At 43.7% G+C, this 25,728-nt stretch overlaps 1 protein-coding gene across 1 annotated transcript; it reads left to right on the plus strand.

The window, feature by feature from the left end:
• Window positions 1-8,486: 8,486 nt before the first annotated feature.
• LOC121645078 (M-phase specific PLK1 interacting protein) lies at window positions 8,487-24,767 on the plus strand. The gene is made up of 2 exons (XM_041993388.1): window positions 8,487-8,914; window positions 24,395-24,767. The coding sequence occupies exons 1-2, from the start codon at window positions 8,588-8,590 to the stop codon at window positions 24,512-24,514; spliced, it is 447 nt and encodes a 148-aa protein (XP_041849322.1). The 5' UTR covers window positions 8,487-8,587; the 3' UTR covers window positions 24,515-24,767.
• The last annotated feature ends 961 nt before the right edge of the window (window positions 24,768-25,728 follow it).

Below are 25,728 nucleotides of genomic sequence, written 5' to 3' on the forward strand. Positions count from 1 at the left end.
GTCACCAAGATAAAGGGTTGTGAATTTCAGAGGAACCTATTGTCCATAATTTGCTGTGTAGTTGTCAAGATATTTTTCCAGAATGTTTGTAATCATGGGCATCTCCAAAAAATATGATAGTGATTTACCTCATCATCTCCACAATTTCTCCAACATGCGTGGCTTGTAGATACAAGGTAAGTTTTCATTTTAGGGGTGATGAAAAAACGGACAAGACTTTTCCAACAGAATTCACGCCAATACATAGAACAGGAGGTAGAAAAGACAGTCTCACACATGCTATCCCATTGCTGACATGTGATTTTGTCATTTAACTCCTTCTCCCACCTCTCCTTGATATACATTGTGGAATTTCCTCTACCCCTTGCAATACCTTGGTAAAGTTTCGAAATGACTGATTTAGAAGTACCAGTACATGCCTGTGTTATTAATTGTACTATTTCGTTAGGTTCTGTTTTTTCATTTTTCCAAATTTCTTTCAAATAATATTGCCGTAACTGTACATATCTGAAAAGGTCATGATTTTCCAAATTGTATTTTTCTTTTAATATCTGGAAGCTTTGTAAGGTGGTCTTCTTTATTATGTTAATATATGCAGTAACACCTTTACTTGTCCAGAATTTAAATCTAGAGTCCATAGCATTTGGTTTGAAATCTGTATCGTATTTAACCCATCTAAATTTTTTCAATTGGGTCATTAAATTCAACTGTTTCAGAACTCCAAACCAAGTGCTTAATGTAAATGAGACAAGGGGATTCAGATGGTCCTGATGAGTTGTCATTAGTTTGTAATCTCCAACCATTGCTTGTATCGGGATGCTCCTGCATTCTTTTTCCATGTCCTTCCATTTTGCCTCATATTTATAATCACACCAGAGAATCACAGTTTTTAACTGGGCAGAATAATAATAATCCTTAAGATTTGGAAGTGACATACCACCTTTTTCTTTGCTAAGGGTTAATGTTCTGTATCGGATCCTGGGTTTTTACCCTTTCCAGACGAAGCGTGAGATTTGTTTGTCCCATTCCTGGAACTGACTGGGTGGGATTTTAACTGGTAGTGACATAAATAGGTATAGCAATCTAGGCAAAATAGACATTTTCATAATATCAATTCTATCACTGAAACTTAGTAGGTCTGCTGATAAGAAATTATTAAGATCCTCCCTAATCTTCTTGTTTAAAATTTCATAGTTTTTCTTATATAGATCACTTGGAAAGTGTGTCAGCCAAACTCCCATATTTAATTGCTTTTTGAGACCAGTCAATAGGTATTTTTTGTTTGAGTTCAGGAGAAGGATTATAATTAAACATTAATATTTGAGTTTTCTGAATATTGAGTTTATAACCTGAATATGTGCCAAATGTATCTAGGAGATCTAAAAGGATAGGAAGGGACCTTTCTGGGTTAGTAATATATAACAGGACATCATCAGCGTACATCACTATTTTATGTTCCGTATCATTGACCATAACTCCCTGTATGTTACAATGTTCTCTTATTGCTTGTGCCAAAGGTTCCAAGTAAAGTGCAGAAAGGGCATCCCTGGCGTGTGGATCTTTCCAGTTCTATGCGATCAGTGAGGCGGCCGTTTACTTTAATTCTTGCTGTAGGGGCAGAGTATAATGTTTTAAAATTGTTAATTGATTTTTCATTTAAACTAAACCGCTCCAAAACTAAAAATAAATATTCCCAACTAACACAATCAAAAGCTTTTTCAGCGTCTAAACTTGCTAATACAGTACTTGTTTTTGTTTTTTGAATCTCCTGTATTATGTTGGTGGAGCGCCATATATCATCCTGTGTTTGGTGTCCCTGGACAAACCCAGTCTAGTCAGTATCAATTAAGTCTGGAATGAATGAGTCCAGTCTCCTGGCCATGATAGATGCATATAATTTGTAATCCTGATTTAAAATTAAAATCGGTCTATATGCGCTACATAACATTTTATTGTTGCCCTCTTTTGGGATGACAGAAATTATTGCTTCACTCCACGAGGGAGGGGCTGACCTCGTGGAGCAAAGGAATTTTAAAGGAATTCAGAAGAGCTGGATTCAGCTCCTCTTTAAAGATCTTATACCATTCAGCCGGTAGTCCGTCACTTCCTGGTGTTTTATTGTTTTTTAGTTTATTCAAAGCAGTTTCCAGTTCTTTTTTTGTAATCTGTGTCGTTAAGCATTTGTTTTGTTGAGAACCAATTGTAGGCAGGTCCAGGGAATTTAAAAAAGTTTTTATATTTTCTCTACTTTCTTGTTTTGGTTGCGAGTAGAGGGACTTATAGTATGTTTGAAATGCGGTGTTGATTTCCTCTAAGTTGTGATAAACTTGTCCTGATTTAGGGTCTGCTATTTTATATACTGATTGTTCGATTTGTTTTTTACGTATTTTCCTTGCTAATAATTTTGTAGCCTTGGGGCCTACCTCGTAATATGACTGTTTTAGGAACTCATATTTTTTTTCAAATTCCTCTTTATAAATATTTTGTATCTGATTCCTAATTTCTTTGATTTTAGCTATCATTTGGGGGTCTTGACTCTCTCTGTGATGCGTTTCCAGCTTTCTTAAATTGTTTTTGAGCTGTTTAAGTTTATTTTCCTTTTCTTTCTTAATGGCAGTGCTGAGGGATATCAGTTTACCCCTCATCACTGCTTTCAAAGTGTCCCATAGTATATTTGGACTCACTTCCCCAGTTGTCATTAAGATCAAGGAAGGTCTTAATTTCAGATGTTAGCTGTTGAACGACTGTTTTGTTATTAAGTATGCTTGTATTGAGTCTCCAACTTGTTTTCTTTAATCTACTATCAAGATGTAATTTCAAATATATTGGTGAGTGGTCTGAGATTTGTCTAGATCCAATTTCACAGTCCAGGATCCTATGTCGATCATTTTGATGCATAAAAAAATAGTCAATCCTTGAATAAACCGCATGGGGGGCAGAATAAAAGGTATAACTTTTCTCTAATGGGTACAGGTCCCTCCAAATATCAAGCAAGCCCATCTCATCCAAACCCTTCCTAAGTAGTTTAGTTTGAGGAGTTACACATCTCTTATTATTAGATGTGTCCAGTTTGCCATTCATTATGGTGTTAAAATCTCCTGCACAAATTAAAGTGCCCTGTGATTCTGAATTCACCAATTCTAGGACCTTTTTCATAAAGATTTGATTACTTAAAGGGGGCAGGTAAACAGAAATAAGGGTAGTCAAATGAATTTCTATTTTGCCTTGCACTAGGATATATCTGCCTTCACTATCCTTGATCTCCCTAACCAATTCGAAATGAACAGAGTTATGTATTAATATGGCAAGTCCTCGTCTATGTCCTGTTTTGAATGCGCTGTAAAATGTGTTTTTGTATCCGAACCTTTTTAATTTTTCGTGTTCATTTTGGGAGAGGTGGGTTTCCTACAGAAATATTATTTTATTATTCCCTCTTCTCATTTTTGTAATCACTTTACTCCTCTTCACTGGGCTGTTTAGGCCATTTACATTCCAGGAGACTACTGTTCAATTACTATACCCCATAACAATCATTCAGTCCACGTGTACTAGATGCAACAATATGTATACTGTGACAATAACAGAGAACTTTAAAAGGAACATTAAGAACAGATAAAACATTGACTTCAAACCTCAGGGTCTGGAAGCCTCTCTTTCTCATGTCCTCTGTAACTTCTGTTGCGCTGTTGTAGAGACGTGGGCCGTTGTCCCAGTAAATCCTCATCCTGGCTGGATACAGAGTTTGGAAACGTATCTGTTTCTCCTTCAGGATTTTCTTTATAGCTCTGTACTCTTTCAGTTTATTATTGATTTCAGTAGGGAAATCGTGAGCAAAAGTGACCGGTCTTCCATCACAAGTTATTTTCTTTGACCAGGCCGCTTTAAGTATTTTGTCCTTAACTTCATATCTCTGAAAATTAACCAAAATGGACCGTGAAACGGCTTCATCTTGAGGTTTTGGACCGATAGACCGGTGGGCTCGCTGGATTTGTAAATCTGCCTCAGCGTCAAGTGCTAGCTCCGTCTTCATGAAGTTGTCAATAAATGTTAGCATTGAGCTACCTTCGGTACCCTCTTTAATACCGTATATACGGATGTTGTTACGGCGTGATCTCCCTTCAAGGTCCGTTACTTTGGCTTGCAGTAGTTTCTGCTGTTTCAGGGAGTCGAGCAGAGCATCCCTTAACTCAGTGCTAGCGGTCTCTGTTTCTTCCACTCGCTGCTCTATCTCATTCAGTCTTGCACTGTGGTTACGGACATCGCTGATAACACTTTGTAGCTTTTGGTTTATCTCCGCTCTGACGTTGTTAAACTCTTGTTTAATGTCGTTCTTAAAGTCATCCTTGAGGTCCATTAAATCTCGTTTCAGTTCCATTTACATGCTTTGAATGTCCTTGCTTAAATTTCGAATGGCCATGGCCATCGTAAAAGCTCCCTCTTCATCAACTGGCTCTGTCCCCTCCATGCTAGCGGTGTTGTCGTTCGATGTTTCTTTTCTCTTCATTTCGAGTTCAGTTTTGTTTTCCTGTTTTTTTACTTCCCTCACAGTTTTCTTGCTTCTTGCCCCACTCATTCTAAGTCATATTCCTTTCTTGTGATTGTAGTTTAGTGGGGCTTTGCATTGAATTGACCAGGAGCAATCTAGATCTATGTCGCCATCTTGAAACGCTCACCTGAAGTCTCCATTTCTCTCTTGTTTTGCTTTCTGCAGCGTAGCCAAACTGGGTAGATGGCTTGACTCAGGATCTCCAAAATCCATCAGCGTGTTTGCCTGTGATGCCACCATACATGGCTTCCTTCCTGCCCTCACACACTCTGTGGCTACCTGCACACACCAGTGTCCAGACATGAAGCGCTCGGACTGACCTGTGTGCTTGGATTCATCAGTGTTTTTTATTTTGCACTTTAGGCCCATCGGGCTGCTTAGTGCAGATTCTTCCTCACATTTAACATCAAAATGGCTGACACAGTCTTTGCATCAGCCTTTTATAGATATAGAATATAGAATCGGCTCTCCTAAATACAAATGTGCATGGGCTTTTAACTTCTTCCCAAATATGCTCATTTATAATGAGTCCAGATGCAAGGCTTCATAATTTTGTAGTCCCTTTGTTTAGTTGAAGAACTTGTCTTTATATTCCACATCTTCAGGAATAAACTGCATCCATTTGTCAAAACTTCAAGCTGGAAATCCGAATCATCTTTTAGTCCAGGAGAAAACCTGACTCGGATGTCACTGCTTTCTGGATGCTTGGTCTGAATACTGAACCTAAAGCTGACCAGACATCGTACTGGTTTAATTTGACGATGGTATACACGCCTCTGCAGAGATCCTGTTTCCTGGCTGCTCACTCAGCTCTGTCCAGACTCTAGGAGTGGCCATGCTGACCTTTTCCAGGAGTTTGGCCTCTTTTGGTGAGCAGAGAACTTCCAGAAGGGAATTTCTGTCTACTGCTGGCTGTTTTCTACTTGAAGGAGAGATGTGTAGTTAGTTTAATCACTTTTAATATTTTTACTAATTTGCAACCAACGTTATTGAGGACTTTATTTATCCCTCAGTAGAGGAAATTAAATAATATTGACGTCATACGCTTGTATGAGTTATAGTAAACTACAGTAAATACTATGAAATATTAAACATTGATTTAAATTTCATATAACATGTAAGAGGCTTGATTTGGTTGCAGGTAAGGCTTAAATAAACTTGAATGGTTTTGAATTTATTGACATAATTCTGTCGTGTTTATGCCATCAACAAATTTAAGTATTCTCATTAATCTGTTAAGAATCTAGTGCAGTCAAATGAAAGAATGAAACGTCCCAAGTTACACATTTTGACAATTTTCACTCATCTGGGTGTATTATACTAAAAATATGTGAATCCCCAAGAAAATCTATTTGGTTTGTCCCTGCGTTCATGAGATGAACCTTTTTTGCATCATGCCAAGTTACTGCATCTAAATAATAATAAAGTAGCTCTATGAAGTCTGTATTGTATAAACTGAGTGGTACCACATTTTACTTACCTTTAAATCTTTTGAGAACCAGTAAAAACTGAATTGCTGTTTAAGGATAAGGAAAAAGTAGCTAACGTTGCAGCGACTTTTCTGTTATTAAAGAGCTGACAAGTAAACTGTTGAGCCATAAACTGATTTTACGGCACAAACTTCAGGTTTTCGGTCACAAAAGACACACAAACATTTTTTCAAATTTTTACAACAAACTTTATTGAATACTGGATTAAAACAAGGGAGAAGCTGGATGATGAAAATGTCGATGGCTATCATCCAAACACAGTTACATTCTTCTAAAACACACTGCAACATTTCTCTCTGTAAAGTGAATTATTTGTCCAGCTTTCTGTAAAACTAAATGTTGCACATCAGACGAATCACAAACGAACATTTTATATCAGTGTTAAGCGTTTATTATTATTGGCCCTAAAAAATATGTTTTAATATGTTAAAAACAAACAAAGGATCCAGAACATTTCCAGTGTGTTTTGCGTGGGGTGGGAAGGGTGTGGAAGGGGCCTCAGTGGCTGCTTCTCGTGCACCCTGGGATGGCTTGCTCCTTAGTTTTAATCACACTTAGTCATCTTTACATGAATATAATGACACTAAAAAACACACATACCATCACTTAAATGGCATGTGATCACTGGGGGACCTTGTAAATGCGTGTGTCTTTTTGGGCGTCTGTTTTGAACAGTAAGGGTAAATGTATCTGGATGTGGGTATGGATGGACAAAATGGATGAGGTGGAGGTGTGTATGGTTGTTTGTTGGGGGCTTCCTGCCCTCTGACCCACTTGGGCTGCTCCTTCAGAGGTTGGTGGGGGTTGGTGCCTGGGGGCTGGATGGGATCCTGGGTGTCTTCCATGAGCTTCTAAAAGCAGCTGTAATCAAACCTCTGCTAAAAAGAGAAAATCTAGACAGAGATGAACAACTACAGACAATCTCATATCTTCCTTTTCTCAGTAAGATCATAAAAAGTCGTTTTTCATCAACTAAGCGACTTTTTAACATGAACAACTGCTACGATGTCTTCCAGTCAGGTTTTAAACGGCACCACAGCACCGAGATGCTCTGCCCAAAGTCATTAATGACATAAGTTTGAATACAGACGATGGAAAAATGTCAGTCTAAGTCTTACTGGACCTCAGTGCTGCATTTGACACAGTCGACCACAATATATTACTCCCGACTGGAGAACTGGGTGGCCTCTCTGGTGCTACACTACTCTGGTTTAAATCTTATTTAGACAACAGGAAGTACTTTGTGTCAGTAGGTAACTTTACATCTGAACAGACAAGAATTAAATGTGGAGTTCCACCCAGGTTCCATCCTGGGGCCTCTTCTGTTTAACATCTACATGCTCCCACTGGCACAGGTTATAAAGAACAACATTAGTTACCATAGCTACGCAGATGACACACAGGTATATATTACAATGTCACCAGGAGACCGAGGCCCCGTACAGGCTCTTGGTAAATGTATTGAGGAGATTAATGACTGGATGTGTCTGAACTTTCTTCAGTTAAACAAAAGCTAAATTAAGGTGATGGTTTTTGGAGCCAAAGAGAAACGATTAAAGGTCACCACAGAGCTTCAGTCTATACACCTAAAACCCACCAACCAGACCAGAAAACTGGGTCTAGTGATGGACTCAGACCGAAAAACCACCAACCAGACCAGAAATCTGGGTCTAGTGATGGACTCAGACCTAAAAACCACCAACCAGACAGAAATCTGGGTCTAGTGATGGACTCAGACCGAAAAACCACCAACCAGACCAGAGATCTGGGTCTAGTGATGGACTCAGACTGGACCATGTTTATGAACATGTTTATATACATGTTTATGAACATGTTTATATACATATTTATATACATGTTTATGTAGATGTTTACGTTTATATACATGTTTATGAACATATTTATATACATGTTTACATACATGGTTATGTAGATGTTTACATCCATGTTTATATACATGTTTATGAACATGTTTATGAACATGTTTAAGCGTTGAGCAGGCAAAGTTCGTGGTGCAAAGGGTCTCCATGGGGAAACCTCTGGACACAGTTTTTATCTGGTGGAAGCATCTCATGGACTGCACAGTGATGAGTTAGGAGGGCACCTGACATCATGGCATCTGTTACCAAATGAGAGATTTCTGGGAAAATTAGCCAGAAGTCGGTTTCCGACTTGAAGTTCTCACTGGGTTTGAACCAGGAAAATTATCCTATCAGGGTTTCTATCCCTCCAGATGTCAATGAAGGAATTATGCTCCATGAAATCCTGGCTGAGATGATAGCTGATGTAAGAAAAGGGGCAACTAACCAGTCATCTGGAGCCACGTTATTATGGAGGATGAAATATTATAAGCTTTTATTCTGACCGCATGGGCCGACCGGTCTCTGGTCAGTTCCACTCCCAGCCGTTAGGGGGTGCTAAAGGCGGTCAGCGTTACTGAGCTAAAGGGTTAAAGCCTGCTTCCTTTGTCTGGTTCCGGTTGCCTTGCTCCTGTCTGACGAAGTGATTAGTTTATTTCTCTGTTCCGTTCTTCTGTTCCTTCGCCCGTTCAATGCAGCGTCCTCCAGTCAGATCTCAGCGGAGTCCCGGAGCTCCGCGGCCGCCTGGAAGGTTTCCATCACCGTCTCCCTGCTGGCCTTTCCCCGGGCCGCGGTCCCCGTTCATTGATTCCGGACACCGCGGAGGCTCTCCTCGGGGCGGGCAGCCTTATGCACCGGGTCCTCCGGTCTTCTCCCCGAGTTCAAACCGAGGATTCGGTAACAGGTCCCCGGGCGGATTCGGCAGTGGGTCGCGAGACTTCGCGGGTCAGATGCGGCGAAGAGGGGGCGTGTCCAGGCAGCTTCCGTCCTTCAGTCCGTCCTCATCTCCCAACTTCCAGGTACATAAATGTTCAGTCCAGTTTATTTATCCAGCAGATTTAACAGAGTCCACCAGGCTGGGCCGGTACAGCCTAAACCCACCAAAACCAGTTAAAGGGACAGAAGAAGCCACAACTTTAAAGACTAAAACATAACAGAAGATTTAAAAGCCAACAGAGACAGTTTGGGAGTAAAAACCAGCCCGGGCTTTTTACAGCTTCGTCCCGTTAAGCATCGAAGAAGAGAGTCCTCCACCAGCAGGGTCTACATGGACCCGGTCTTATGCCACGCTCCGCGTCCGCGACTTTTCAGAACAAGAAAAACCTTAATTAGTCCCTCAGGGGAGAAACAGCGAAACTGTCCATGACACAACGTAAGAGCTCATTTCTAACATTCCAGTCAGTAATGTAACAACACGCTGCACATCCAGGTGAAACCCATCATTTCAGACACCTGCTGATGTCTCAGTCCTCTGTCCTCACCTGTCTGTCTCTCTGTCTCTATGTGATTATTTCCGCTCTTCACTGTCTCTTTCTGTTTTTGTCTTTCTGAAGATGTCGTCTTTACAGTTTCTTACTCTTGTTTCTCATCTCGCACACATATTTCGTCATCTTCCTCCCGTCTGAAGATCATCTCTCCAGCTCACAAAGGCTTTTTCCTGCCTTTTAGCAAACTCAGTAACCGTCGTCAAACTTCAGGTTCCTGACAAGCTGAGACTGCGTGGCCATCCGAGCTGCTGGCTTTGAGCTGTTCTCAGCTCGTTTTTAATTCTTCTGTGAACAGGAACGTTTTCCTTCACAGTTTGTAACCGGCAGAATCAAAAAAATGTGAAGGGTTGCAAACAGATCCGGGAAGGACGGCGGAGACGTATCCTGCTGTACGAAGCCGCCGGCCTGCAGGATTTCTCCTGCTGGGTTATGGTCCAAGCAGTAGCTGGTTAAGTGCTACTTCCTGCTCTGTAGATTCAGCAGAAAAAGCCGTTCTTGGTCCGGTTCCTCTCCATATGACCGGCACACGCTGGAAACATGCTTCACAGATTTTTCAAAATGGTCAAATTGGTCTTGAATTGATAACAGAAATGATTTCAGTGAGTCGAACGGACGAGTCCTAAGATGAATGTCGGCCTTTGGTAGCGCTTCACTTGTTGCTTTGAGTCTGCTTAAGACACCCAACCAAACCGGGACTGATGCCTCATTAGTCCCTTTTTTCTCCAGGATCAGATGTTATGTTCTCAATGGCTGTTTCTAATTTGGCTTTGCATGGCACGCCTTCAGGAATAGTTTTTCTTTCATGCAAATAACATGCGAGGTAAGAAATGTTACCTGTATACAGGGTCGAAATTAACACTCGCCAGGCACCAAATGCGAGTAAATGTTTGTACCGAACCAGTCGTGTTTTTCAGTCTTTCTTTTGGTGGATTTCTTCTTCATGTTGCTCTGCTGTCTGCATGTATGAATGACGTGCACGTACACACACATACTGACGCAAACACTCACACATGACACGAGAACGCTCTGCACTGTTTCAGTTCTGTTCACCGTTTAGCTCAGGCTAATGAAGCAGGTAAATACGTGGAGATTATTAGCAGCAGCCGGCCAGCTTTCCTAAAGAAAACTCGGTGAACTGGAGGATAGACCAGCAGCTTCCAGCCAAACCAGAAAGTTCAGTTTGGATAAAGCGGCGCCTTCTGTCTGCTTCACGGCCCGGTTCCGCTCGCTTCTCATGTAACACGCCTACGTGCGCCGACTGTAGACGGTGACGCGCCTGCGCTGTAGGTTGTGATGCGCCTGCACACGTCGACTGTAGGCGGTGACGCGCCTGCGCTGTAGGTTGTGATGCGCCTGCACACGTCGACTGTAGACGGTGACGCGCCTGCGCTGTAGGTTGTGATGCGCCTGCACACGTCGACTGTAGGCGGTGACGCGCCTGCGCTGTAGGTTGTGATGCGCCTGCACACGTCGACTGTAGGCGGTGACGCGCCTGCGCTGTAGGTTGTGATGCGCCTGCACACGTCGACTGTAGGCGGTGACGCGCCTGCGCTGTAGGTTGTGACGCGCCTGCACACGTCGACTGTAGGCGGTGACGCGCCTGCGCTGTAGGTTGTGACGCGCCTGCACACGTCGACTGTAGGCGGTGACGCGCCTGCGCTGTAGGTTGTGATGCGCCTGCACACGTCGACTGTAGACGGTGACGCGCCTGCGCTGTAGGTTGTGATGCGCCTGCACACGTCGACTGTAGACGGTGACGCGCCTGCGCTGTAGGTTGTGATGCGCCTGCACACGTCGACTGTAGACGGTGACGCGCCTGCGCTGTAGGCGGTGACGCGCCTGCGCGCCGACTGTAGACGGTGACGCGCCTGCACGCGTCGACTGTAGACGGTGACGCGCCTGCGCTGTAGGTTGTGACGCGCCTGCACGCGTCGACTGTAGACGGTGACGCACCTGCACGCGTCGACTGTAGACGGTGACGCGCCTGCGCTGTAGGTTGTGACGCGCCTGCACGCGTCGACTGTAGACGGTGACGCACCTGCACGCGTCGACTGTAGACGGTGACGCGCCTGCGCTGTAGGTTGTGACGCGCCTGCACGCGTCAACTGTAGACGGTGACGCGCCTGCGCTGTAGGCGGTGACGCGCCTGCGCGCCGACTGTAGACGGTGACGCGCCTGCACGTGTCGACTGTAGACGGTGACGCGCCTGCGCTGTAGACGGTGACGCGCCTGCATGCGTCGACTGTAGACGGTGACGCGCCTACGCGTCGACTGTAGACGGTGACGCGCCTGCGCTGTAGGCGGTGACGCGCCTGCACGTGTCGACTGTAGGCGGTGACGCGCCTGCGCGCGCCGTGCTGTCAGCACAGCAGCACTCTGTTGGACGTGATGTTAGCCTGTTAGCTTGGCTTAGCTTAACAACCTGAAGGGTGGCGACAGCTGCATGACGGGACGTGACTCCGCGAGACTACGAACAGCTGTCAACCGATTAACTTTTTATTATTGTATTGATCAGTTATTAAGTTCATTATTAAAATAAATCAGCTTTTATGATTATTGATAAGCTATTTATATTCAATATTACTGATTTGTCACTAATCAGATCAATAAGCTTAAAATTGATTTATTATAAATTTTTGTTAAGTTTATTTTTTAAACAATAAAATAAAAAGCAAGAATCAGGGCGTCTGATCCCACCAAGGCTGTAATGCTGGGGTACGAGGACAGTTAGGAGGCCAGACGAAGAGCAGAGAGGGACGAGTCTGATCAGGTTTTAGTTCATGAATTCAGACATTAACTGTTTATCAAATAAAACCATTTTTCTTGTTGCCTTTGTTTAATGTTGCTGTGAGCTTCAGTTTCAGTTTGGATACAACACAACATAGTATTATAGAAAATAACGTGTGTAGAGGTGTGTGTGTGTGTGTGTACAATAATTTAATAATTTGGCCGGTAAAAAATTTGTTTGGCTGGCGGATTTTTTCATGTACCAGCCAACTTGGCTGTAGATGGTGAACCGGTGATCCAGTCTTGAGAGGCTTTGTCCTCATTTGGAAGATGACAGCACATTAGATCATTTGTTAGGGAGCACGCTTTACCACCCGAGCCCCATCACGGGTTGAAGCAGGATATTTGCTTCCTTTGTTGTGAAAGGCAGCAGCTCCAGGATCAATGAGAACAACGCGAGCATTTTCATCGACTGTCCACAGACCTGATAATCCCCTGCAACTCGTAGCTGCAGCTTCCACGTCTTCCTTATTTATTCATCCTCATTTTCCTCCCTCGATTTGACGAAGAATGTGTCTGTAGAAGGTAAACTTCTTAATAAACACGCCTCCCTCTCCTTTCCTCGCTTTGACTTCCGTTTAAAACAACCAATTCTTTTATTCTTGCTCATTCAAAGCTACGAGTTCAGCCAGTTCAACACTGGTTAATTTAAAGATGGTGGACAGGGGGTGGGGCTGCAGGGCAGGTTACCATGGTTTCCACCCCACTAATCAAATAATTCTGTTAAGGTTAAAAATCGATGTGATTCTTGGGTATCGGCTCCCATGTCTAAACTTAAAGCCTTTTTTTTTCTTTCTCGAAACTGCTCATGTGGGCCCGTTGGATGATTCAGCCTTGACAAACAGTAGAATTGCAGGAAGCAGAAAAACACATGATATCAACCAAATACACACACACAAACACACACACACACACACATATATTAGGAAAATCAGGTTTATATGTACATCACAATTCTTGTAAAAGGCATTTCGAAGTGCTTTGCATAAAACATAAAAAGCATCACAGCAGTAACAAGAGCATTAAAAATGGACTTTAAAAGAAAAAGAAAAAAAAAAAGCCAGAAATAAAGTTCCAGTGTGGGGAATTAACAGCTGTTCTGATAAAATGCAGCAAACAGAAAAGTTTTAACTCTGATGTAAAACTGCTGAGTCAGCAGACCTGCAGGTTTCTGGGAGTTTGTGCCACATGTGAGGAGCATAAAAGCTGAACGCTGCCTCTCCATGTTTAGTTCTGACTCTGGGAACATAAAGTAGACCTGACCCTGATGACCTGAGGGATCTGGTTCATAACCAACCAGAAGATCCTAAATGGATTCTGGTCCTTAACTATTCTGGTCTTTGTAAACTAACAGCAGGAAGCCAGTGTAAAGATCTGAGGACTGGAGTTCTAGGATCTGCTTTCCTGGTCTTAGTGAGGACTGGAGTTCTAGGATCTACTTTCCTGGTCTTAGTGATGTTCTTTCCTGGTCTTAGTGAGGACTGGAATTCTAGGATCTACTTTCATGGTCTTAGTGATCTACTTTCCTGGTCTTAGTAAGGACTGGACTTCTAGGATCTACTTTCCTGGTCTTAGTAAGGACTGGAGTTCTTGGATATACTTTCCTGTTCTTAGTGAGGACTGGAGTTCTAGGATCTACTTTCTTGGTCTTAAGGGGGACTGGAGTTCTAGGATCTACTTTCCTGGTCTTAGTGAGGACTGGAGTTCTAGGATCTACGTTCCTGGTCTTAGTGAGGACTGGACTTCTAGGATCTACTTTCCTGGTCTTAGAGAGGACTGGAGTTCTAGCATCTGCTTTCCTGGTTTTAGTAAGGACTGGAGTTCTAGGATCTACTTTCCCGGTCTTAGAGAGGACTGGAGGTCTAGGATCTACTTTCCTGGGCTTAGTGAGGACTGGACTTCTAGGACCTACTTTCCTGGTCTTAGAGAGGACTGGAGTTCTAGCATCTGCTTTCCTGGTTTTAGTGAGGACTGGAGTTCTAGGATCTACTTTCCCGGTCTTAGAGAGGACTGGAGTTCTAGGATCTACTTTCCTGGACTTAGTGAGGGCTGGAGTTCTAGGATCTACTTTCCTGGTCTTACTGATCTACATTTCTGGTCTTGGTGAGGACTGGAGTTCTAGGATCTACTTTCCTGGTCTTAGTGAGGACTGGAGGTCTTGGATCTACTTTCCTGGTCTTCGTGAGGACTGGAGTTCTAGGATCTACTTTCCTTGTCTTAGAGAGTACTGGAGGTGTAGGATCTACTTTCCTGGTCTTAGAGAGGACTGCAGTTCTAGGATCTATTTTTCTGGTCTTACTGATCTACTTTACTGGTCTTAGTGAGGACTGGAGTTCTAGGATCTACTTTCCTGGTCTTAGTGAGGACTGGAGTTCTAGGATCTACTTTACTGGTCTTAGTGAGGACTGGAGTTCTAGGATCTACTTTCCTGGTCTTAGTGAGGACTGGAGTTCTAGGATCTACTTTCCTGGTCTTAGTGAAGACTGGAGTTCTAGGATCTACTTTCCTGGTCTAAGTGAGGACTGGAGGTCTAGGATCTACTTTCCTGGGCTTAGTGAGGACTGGACTTCTAGGACCTACTTTCCTGGTCTTAGAGAGGACTGGAGTTCTAGCATCTGCTTTCCTGGTTTTAGTGAGGACTGGAGGTCTAGAATCTACTTTCCTGGGCTTAGTGAGGACTGGACTTCTAGGACCTACTTTCCTGGTCTTAGAGAGGACTGGAGTTCTAGCATCTGATTTCCTGGACTTAGTGAGGGCTGGAGTTCTAGGATCTACTTTCCTGGTCTTACTGATCTACATTTCTGGTCTTGGTGAGGACTGGAGGTCTAGAATCTACTTTCCTGGTCTTAGTGAGGACTGGAGTTCTAGGATCTACTTTCCTGGACTTAGTGAGGACTGGAGTTCTAGGATCTACTTTCCTGGTCTTACTGATCTACATTTCTGGTCTTGGTGAGGACTGGAGTTCTAGGATCTACTTTCTTGGTCTTAGTGAGGACTGGAGGTCTTGGATCTACTTTCCTGGTCTTCGTGAGGACTGGAGTTCTAGGATCTACTTTCCTTGTCTTAGACAGTACTGGAGGTGTAGGATCTACTTTCCTGGTCTTAGAGAGGACTGCAGTTCTAGGATCTATTTTTCTGGTCTTACTGATCTACTTTACTGGTCTTAGTGAGGACTGGAGTTCTAGGATCTACTTTCCTGGTCTTAGTGAGGACTGGAGTTCTAGGATCTACTTTACTGGTCTTAGTGAGGACTGGAGTTCTAGGATCTACTTTCCTGGTCTTAGTGAGGACTGGAGTTCTAGGATCTACTTTCCTGGTCTTAGTGAAGACTGGAGTTCTAGGATCTACTTTCCTGGTCTAAGTGAGGACTAGAGTTCTAGGATCAACTTTCCTGGTCTTAGTGAGGACTGGAGTTCTAGGATCTACTTTCCTGGTCTTGGTGAGGACTGGAGTTCTAGGATCTACTTTCTTGGTCTTAAGGGGGACTGGAGTACTAGGAGCCTCTTTCCTGGTCTTAGAGAGGACTGGAGTTCTAGGATCTACTTTCCTGGTCTTAGTGAGGACTGTAGGTCTAGGATCAACTTTCCTGGCATCTGAGAGGACTGGAGTTCTAGGATCTACTTTCCTGGTCTTAGTGAGGACTGGAGTTCTAGGATCTACTTTCCTGGTCTTAGTGAAGACTGGAGTTCTAGGATCTACTTTCCTGGTCTAAGTGAAAACTGGAGGTCTAGGATCTACATTGCTGGTCTTAGAGAGTAATAGAGTCTAGGATCTACTTTCCTGGTCTTAGAGAGGACTGGAGTTCTAGGATCTACGTTACTGGTCTTAGTGAGGACTGGAGTTCTAGGATCTACTTTTCTGGTCTTAGAGAGGACTAGAGTTCTAGGATCAACTTTCCTGGTCTTAGTGAGGACTGGAGTTCTAGGATCTACTTTCCTGGTCTTAGTGAGGACTGGAGTTCTAGGATCTACTTTCCTGGTCTAAGTGAGGACTGGAGGTCTAGGATCTACTTTCCTGGTCTTAGAGAGGACTGGAGTTCTAGCATCTGCTTTCCTGGTTTTAGTGAGAACTGGAGTTCTAGGATCTACTTTCCCGGTCTTAGAGAGGACTGGAGGTCTAGAATCTACTTTCCTGGGCTTAGTGAGGACTGGACTTCTAGGACCTACTTTCCTGGTCTTAGAGAGGACTGGAGTTCTAGCATCTGCTTTCCTGGACTTAGTGAGGGCTGGAGTTCTAGGATCTACTTTCCTGGTCTTACTGATCTACATTTCTGGTCTTGGTGAGGACTGGAGGTCTAGAATCTACTTTCCTGGTCTTAGTGAGGACTGGAGTTCTAGGATCTACTTTCCTGGACTTAGTGAGGACTGGAGTTCTAGGATCTACTTTCCTGGTCTTACTGATCTACATTTCTGGTCTTGGTGAGGACTGGAGTTCTAGGATCTACTTTCCTGGTCTTAGTGAGGACTGGAGGTCTTGGATCTACTTTCCTGGTCTTCGTGAGGACTGGAGTTCTAGGATCTACTTTCCTTGTCTTAGAGAGTACTGGAGGTGTAGGATCTACTTTCCTGGTCTTAGAGAGGACTGCAGTTCTAGGATCTATTTTTCTGGTCTTACTGATCAACTTTCCTGGTCTTAGTGAGGACTGGAGTTCTAGGATCTTCTTTCCTGGTCTTAGTGAGGACTGGAGTTCTAGGATCTACTTTACTGGTCTTAGTGAGGACTGGAGTTCTAGGATCTACTTTCCTGGTCTTAGTGAGGACTGGAGTTCTAGGATCTACTTTCCTGGTCTTAGTGAAGACTGGAGTTCTAGGATCTACTTTCCTGGTCTAAGTGAGGACTAGAGTTCTAGGATCAACTTTCCTGGTCTTAGTGAGGACTGGAGTTCTAGGATCTACTTTCCTGGTCTTAGTGAGGTCTGGAGGTCTTGGATCTGCTTTCCTGGTCTTGGTGAGGACTGGAGTTCTAGGATCTACTTTCTTGGTCTTAAGGGGGACTGGAGTACTAGGAGCCTCTTTCCTGGTCTTAGGGAGGACTGGAGTTCTAGGATCTACTTTCCTGGTCTTAGTGAGGACTGGAGGTCTAGGATCAACTTTCCTGGTCTTAGTGAAGACTGGAGTTCTAGGATCTACTTTCCTGGTCTAAGTGAAAACTGGAGGTCTAGGATCTACATTGCTGGTCTTAGAGAGTAATGGAGTCTAGGATCTACTTTCCTGGTCTTAGAGAGGACTGGAGTTCTAGGATCTACCTTACTGGTCTTAGTGAGGACTGGAGTTCTAGGATCTACTTTTCTGGTCTTAGAGAGGACTAGAGTTCTAGGATCAACTTTCCTGGTCTTAGTGAGGACTGGAGTTCTAGGATCTACTTTCCTGGTCTTAGTGAGGACTGGAGTTCTAGGATCTACTTTCCTGGTCTAATTTAGAATTGGAGGTCTAGGATCTACTTTCCTGGTCTTAGAGAGTAATGGAGGTCTAGGATCTACTTTCCTGGTCTTAGTGAGGACTGGAGTTCTAGGATCTACTTTACTGGTCTTAGTGAGGACTGGAGTTCTAGGATCTACTTTCCTGGTCTTAGAGAGGACTGGAGTTCTAGAATCTACTTTCTTTGTCTTAGGGGGGACTGGAGTTGTACGATCTGCTTTCCTGGTCTTCGTGAGGACTGGAGTTCTAGGATCTACTTTCCTGGTCTTAGTGAGGACTGGAGTTCTAGGATCTACTTTCCCAGTCTTAGTGAGGACTGGAGTTCTAGGCTCTACATTCCTGGTCTTAGAGAGGACTGGAGATGTAGGATCTACTTTCCTGGTCTTACTGAGGACTGGAGTTCTAGGATCTGCTTTCCTGGTCTTAGTGAGGACTGGAGTGCTAGGATCTACTTTCCTGGTCTTAGTGATGTTCTTTCCTGGTCTTAGTGAGGACGGGAATTCTAGGATCTACTTTCATGGTCTTAGTGATCTACTTTCCTGGTCTTAGTAAGGACTGGACTTCTAGGATCTACTTTCCTGGTCTTAGTGAGGACTGGAGTTCTTGGATATACTTTCCTGTTCTTAGTGAGGACTGGAGTTCTAGGATCTACTTTCTTGGTCTTAGGGGGGACTGGAGTTCTAGGATCTACTTTCCTGGTCTTAGTGAGGACTGGAGTTCTAGGATCTACGTTCCTGGTCTTAGTGAGGACTGGACTTCTAGGACCTACTTTCCTGGTCTTAGAGAGGACTTGAGTTCTAGCATCTGCTTTCCTGGTCTTAGTGAGGACTGGAGTTCTAGGATCTACATTCCTGGTCTTAGAGAGGACTGGAGATGTAGGATCTACTTTCCTGGTCTTAGTAAGGACTGGAGTTCTAGGATCTACTTTCCCGGTCTTAGAGAGGACTGGAGGTCTAGGATCTACTTTCCTGGTTTTAGTGAGGACTGGACTTCTAGGACCTACTTTCCTGGTCTTAGAGAGGACTGGAGTTCTAGCATCTGCTTTCCTGGTTTTAGTGAGGACTGGAGTTCTAGGATCTACTTTCCTGGTCTTAGAGAGGACTGGAGTTCTAGGATCTACTTTCCTGGTCTTAGTGAGGACTGGAGTTCTAGGATCTACTTTCCTGGTCTTAGTGAGGACTGGAGTTCTAGGATCTACTTTCCTGGTCTTGGTGAGGACTGGAGTTCTAGGATCTACTTTCCTGGTCTTAGTGAGGACTGGAGTTCTAGGATCTACTTTCCTGGTCTTAGTGAGGACTGGAGGTCTAGGATCTGCTTTCCTGGTCTTGGTGAGGACTGGAGTTCTAGGATCTACTTTCTTGGTCTTAAGGGGGACTGGAGTACTAGGAGCCTCTTTCCTGGTCTTAGGGAGGACTGGAGTTCTAGGATCTACTTTCCTGGTCTTAGTGAGGACTGGAGGTCTAGGATCAACTTTCCTGGCATCTGAGAGGACTGGAGTTCTAGGATCTACTTTCCTCGTCTTAGTGAGGACTGGAGTTCTAGGATCTACTTTCCTGGTCTTAGTGAGGACTGGAGTTCTAGGATCTACTTTCCTGGTCTTAGTGAGGACTGGAGTTCTAGGATCTACTTTCCTGGTCTAAGTGAGGACTGGAGGTCTAGGATCTACATTGCTGGTCTTAGAGAGGACTGGAGTTCTAGAATCTACTTTCTTTGTCTTAGGGGGGACTGGAGTTCTACGATCTGCTTTCCTGGTCTTCGTGAGGACTGGAGTTCTACGATCTACTTTCCTGGTCTTAGTGAGGACTGGAGTTCTAGGATCTACTTTCCTGGTCTTAGTTAGGACTGGAGTTCTAGGATCTACTTTCCTGGTCTAATTTAGAATTGGAGGTCTAGGATCTACTTTCCTGGTCTTAGAGAGTAATGGATGTCTAGGATCTACTTTCCTGGTCTTAGTGAGGACTGGAGTTCTAGGATCTACTTTACTGGTCTTAGTGAGGACTGGAGTTCTAGGATCTACTTTTCTGGTCTTAGAGAGGACTGGAGTTCTAGAATCTACTTTCTTGGTCTTAGGGGGGACTGGAGTTCTACGATCTGCTTTCCTGGTCTTCGTGAGGACTGGAGTTCTAGGATCTACTTTCCTGGTCTTAGTGAGGACTGGAGTTCTAGGATCTACTTTCCCAGTCTTAGTGAGGACTGTAGTTCTAGGACCTAATTTCCTGGTGTTAAATAGGACTGGAGGTCTAGGATCTACTTTCCTGGTCTTAGTGAGGACTGGAGTTCTAGGATCTACTTTCCTGGTCTTATTGAGGACTGGAGTTCTAGGATCTACTTTCCTGGTCTTAGTGGGGACTGGAGGTCTAGGATCTACTGTCCTGGTCTTGGTGAGGACTGGAGTTCTAGGATCTACTTTCCTGGTCTTATTGAGGACTGGAGTTCTAGGATCTACTTTCCTGGTCTTATTGATCTACATTTCTGGTCTTGGTGAGGACTGGATTTCTACTATCTACTTTCCTGGTTTTAGTGAGAACTGGAGTTCTAGTATCTGCTTTCCTGGTTTTAGTGAGGACTGGAGTTCTAGGATCTACTTTCCCGGTCTTAGTGAGGACTGGAGTTCTAGAATCTGCTTTCCTGGTCTTAGTGAGGACTGGAGTTCTAGGATCTACTTTCCTGGTCTTAGTGAGGACTGGAGGTCTAGGATCTGCTTTCCTGGTCTTGGTGAGGACTGGAGTTCTAGGATCTACTTTCTTGGTCTTAAGGGGGACTGGAGTACTAGGAGCCTCTTTCCTGGTCTTAGGGAGGACTGGAGTTCTAGGATCTACTTTCCTGGTCTTAGTGAGGACTGGAGGTCTAGGATCAACTTTCCTGGCATCTGAGAGGACTGGAGTTCTAGGATCTACTTTCCTGGTCTTAGTGAGGACTGGAGTTCTAGGATCTACTTTCCTGGTCTTAGTGAAGACTGGAGTTCTAGGATCTACTTTCCTGGTCTAATTTAGAATTGGAGGTCTAGGATCTACTTTCCTGGTCTTAGAGAGTAATGGAGGTCTAGGATCTACTTTCCTGGTCTTAGTGAGGACTGGAGTTCTAGGATCTACTTTACTGGTCTTAGTGAGGACTGGAGTTCTAGGATCTACTTTCCTGGTCTTAGAGAGGACTGGAGTTCTAGAATCTACTTTCTTGGTCTTAGGGGGGACTGGAGTTCTACGATCTGCTTTCCTGGTCTTCGTGAGGACTGGAGTTCTAGGATCTACTTTCCTGGTCTTAGTGAGGACTGGAGTTCTAGGATCTACTTTCCCAGTCTTAGTGAGGACTGGAGTTCTAGGACCTAATTTCCTGGTCTTAAATAGGACTGGAGGTCTAGGATCTACTTTCCTGGTCTTAGTGAGGACTGGAGTTCTAGGATCTACTTTCCTGGTCTTATTGAGGACTGGAGTTCTAGGATCTACTTTCCTGGTCTTAGTGGGGACTGGAGGTCTAGGATCTACTTTCCTGGTCTTGGTGAGGACTGGAGTTCTAGGATCTACTTTCCTGGTCTTATTGAGGACTGGAGTTCTAGGATCTACTTTCCTGGTCTTATTGATCTACATTTCTGGTCTTGGTGAGGACTGGATTTCTAGTATCTACTTTCCTGGTTTTAGTGAGAACTGGAGTTCTAGGATCTACTTTGATGGTCTTAGTGAGGACTGGAGTTCTAGGATCTACTTTCCTGGTCTGCGTGAGGACTGGAGTTCTGGGATCTACTTTCCTGGTCTTAGAGAGGACTGGAGGTCTAGGATGTGCTTTCCTGGTCTTAGTGAGGACTGGAGTTCTAGGATCTACTTTCCTGGTCTTAGTGAGGACTGGAGGTCTAGGATCTACTTTCCTGGTCTTGGTGAGGACTGGAGTTCTAGGATCTACTTTCTTGGTCTTAAGGGGGACTGGAGTTCTAGGAGCCTCTTTCCTGGTCTTAGGGAGGACTGGAGTTCTAGGATCTACTTTCCTGGTCTTAGTGAGGACTGGAGGTCTAGGATCAACTTTCCTGGCATCTGAGAGGACTGGAGTTCTAGGATTCACTTTCCTGGTCTTACTGATCTACATTGTGAACACAACCAGTTAACCAGTGAACACAAGCAGTGAAGACAACAAGTTAACCAGGGAACACAACTAGTGAACACAAGCAGTTAACACAAGTTAACCAGTGAACACAACAAGTTAACCAGGGAACACAACCAGTTAACATAACAGGTTAGCACAAGCAGTGAACACAACAAGTTAACCAGGGAACACAGCAAGTTAACCAGGCAACACAACCAGTGAACCCAGCAAGTTAACCAGGGAACACAACCAGTGAACACAAGCAGTTAACACAAGTTAACCAGTGAACACAGCAAGTTAACACAACCATTAAACACAACAAGTTAACCAGGGAACACAACCAGTTAACCAGGGAACACAACAAGTTAACACAACAAGTTAGCTCAAGCAGTGAACACAACAAGTTAACCAGGGAACACAACCAGTTAACACAACCAGTGAACACAAGCAGTTAACACAAGTCAACCACTGAACACAACAAGTTAACCAGGGAACACAACAAGTTAACCAGGGAACACAACCAGTGAACACAAGCAGTTAACACAAGTTAACCAGTGAAACAACAAGTTAACCAGGGAACACAACCAGTGAACACAAGCAGTTAACCAGTGAACACAAGCAGTGAACACAACAAGTTAACCAGTGAAGACAACCTGTTAACAAGTTAACACAACCATTGAACACAACAAGTTAACCAGGGAACACAACCAGTTAACCAGGGAACACAACAAGTTAACACAACAAGTTAGCTCAAGCAGTGAACACAACAAGTTAACCAGGGAACACAACAAGTTAACCAGGGAACACAACCAGTGAACACAAGCAGTTAACACAAGTTAACCAGTGAACACAACAAGTTAACCAGGGAACACAACCAGTGAACACAAGCAGTTAACCAGTGAACACAAGCAGTGAACACAACAAGTTAACCAGTGAAGACAACCTGTTAACCAGTTAACACAAGCAGTGAACACAACAAGTTAACCAGTGAACACAACAAGTTAACCAGGGAACACAACAAGTTAACCAGTGAACAAAAGCAGTTAACACAAGTTAACCAGTGAACACAACAAGTTAACACAACCATTGAACACAACAAGTTAACCAAGGAACGCAACAAGTTAACACAACAAGTTAGCACAAGCAGTGAACACAACAAGTTAACATAACCAGTGAACACAAGTAAACCAGTGAACACAACAAGTTAACACAACCATTGAACACAACAACTTAACCAAGGAACACAACAAGTTAACACAACAAGTTAGCACAAGCAGTGAACACAACAAGTTAATCAGTGAACACAACCGTTTAACACAACAAGTTAAGCAGGGAACACAACAAGTTAACCAGGGAACACAACCAGTGAACACAAGCAGTTAACACAAGTTAACCAGTGAACACAAGCAGTTAACCAGTGAACACAAGCAGTTAACACAAGTTAACTAGTGAACACAACAAGTTAACACAACCATTGAACACAACAAGTTAACCAGGGAACACAACAATTAAACCAGGGAACACAACAAGTTAACCAGTGAACACAACCGTTGAACACAACAAGTTAACCAGGGAACACAACAAGTTAACCAGGGAACACAACCAGTGAACACAAGCAGTTAACACAAGTTAACCTGTGAACACAGCAAGTTAACCAGTGAACACAACAAGTTAACCAGGGAACACAACCAGTTAACCAGTGAACACAAGCAGTGAACACAACAAGTTAATCAGTAAACACAACCAGTTAACCAGGGAACACAACCAGTGAACACAAGCAGTTAACCAGTGAACACAGCCAGTTAACCAGTAAACACAAGCAGTGAACACAAGCAGTAAACACAAGTTAACCAGGGAACACAACAAGTTAACCAGTGAACACAACAGTTAACCAGGGAACACAACCAGTTAACAGAAGCAGTTAACACAAGTTAACCAGTGAACACAACAAGTTAACCAGTGAACACAAGTTAACCAGTGCACACAACAAGTTAACCAGGGAACACAAGCAGTTAACACAAGGTAAGCAGTGAACACAACAAGTTAACCAAGGATCACAACAAGTTAACCAGTGAACACAACCAGTAAACAAAAGAGATTCTAAAACTGGTCGGAGTCCTTTAGAATCTTCCGAGGAGTGACTAAGAATGCGTACCAAGAAGAATGACATTTTCCTCAAACTACACCTCTATTAATGTGTCTAACTGCCTTCCTCTTCTGGGTTTAATTGGAAAGCGTTTCATATACACACAGTGTTCTGCTCTTCTTTTAATACAGGAAAAGCCTTCCTAATGTGATGTGTAGAATAAGAATTTACCCGCCAGCATCTAGAACCTTAACTTGTTTGGTGGGGGCAGTTTTAGTGGAGGATTCTCTTCAATGCTTAAATGTGATATTTGGGTGCTGAATCAAGCTGGTAAAACCCTTCAGCACCTCCTAGAGGCACTGAATACGCTGGTCACAATATTTGGTGTGACACTGGTCCAGAACTGACCCTAAACAGTTCTGTGGTTCTGCTCCTAGACCTGGTCTAGGTCCAGGATGTGAGTCAGTTTTGTGGTTCTTTTGTTTGACCTGGTGTTTCTGGTAGAGGGTCTAGTGTTGTCAGTCTGAATCTGCTGATTTCAGTTGGTAGGAGGTGAGGGAGCGTCCAGGTCATGGTTCAGAACCAGGTTCTTTGGACTGTTTGAGGTTCTGAGTAGTAATCACAACTAACGTGTCCTGGTTCTGGTTCCAGTCCAGACATTCGGACCCTCCAGTGGAGAAGTTCTTCAGTCCGTCCATGATGGATGATCCCTGGAAGACTCTTCACCCCCTCACCGCCAAGGATGCCACTGCTGCCAAGAGGTTCACATGATCCAGTCCGAACTGGCAGGAAACGGGTCAGAGATCTGGGCTCGGGTCACCAGCAGCTTCTGGATCAGGACGACCAAGCAGGCTGATCAGAAACCTTCCCTTAGGATGAACTCATGGCAGAAAAAAGATCTGATGTTGATCATTTTTATTAAAATAGTTTTTAATATTTTTATAGTTTAGAGTTTCTGTTAAAATGTTTTAAACGTTTTATAACTATATTTTCATTTAAAAATGTTTTAATAAAAATGTTTCATGTTTTATTTCTGACTGAGACTGTTTTTATTTCTGGACAGAGTAGATCAGAAACTTATGTTGATGGTTTTCATGTTTAAACATTCACACAATGCTGTATCTGGAGGTTCTTCTGGACCAGGATCTCCAGACCAGACTGGACCAGCTTGCAAATAAAACTGGTATCAGGGACCACTTTCTCCCACCTACCTCATATTCCCAGAATGAGGACCAACCTGTCTGAGTGAGGAAACGAGATAATTAACTTGTAGCTACACTTTTTTTTTTATCTTGTCCTGTGGTGGCGGCAGAATGATGGTCTGGCTGCTTGGCTGCTGTAATGTGAACAAATTTCAGTGAGCTGCTAGTTAAGAAATAATCTAATCTAGAATAGGAATGGTGAACTGAAGAGAAGAAGGTGTCCTCTCTTCTCGGACGGCAAGCGCCTGATCGATTGAGTGAGATTTCCCTGTCCAATCATCATTTAGTCAGTGGTTATGAGCTGATTTGTCCCGATAATCCGCTCCGAAACGGGTCGTAGCCGACAATTTGGAACAGTGAACATGTTTAATATTTCAACACAGCACATACATTCTGGTTGCGTGGGTGGTGACATGGTGCAGAATGTAGCCAATCAGAGAGCAAGCTGACTGGGGAGCAAGGACGTAAATAAAGCCCGTGTTCATGCCGTGTCCAGTCTGTTCATTTTTTCAGTTCTGGCTTTTTCTCTTAACAATGGTCCCGAGACCTCCATCATTCCCTCGTCCTGTATGTCCCCTTCCATGCTGGGTGTTGTTTTTCGATTGTTACTATGTTTCTTCTTCTTTGTCTTTTGCCGGTTATTGCTATGGTTCTTCTTCTACGTTTCAACGTTTGTCCGGCTCGGAGGACTAGATTGTATTTCAGTTACTGGACAGCTTCGTCATGTGTGTGTTGTTCCATGATTACATTTTCAGAACACACCACACACAGTACGATCATAAC

This window comes from Melanotaenia boesemani, chromosome 8, assembly GCF_017639745.1.
Source record: "Melanotaenia boesemani isolate fMelBoe1 chromosome 8, fMelBoe1.pri, whole genome shotgun sequence".
Lineage (NCBI taxonomy): Eukaryota > Metazoa > Chordata > Actinopteri > Atheriniformes > Melanotaeniidae > Melanotaenia > Melanotaenia boesemani.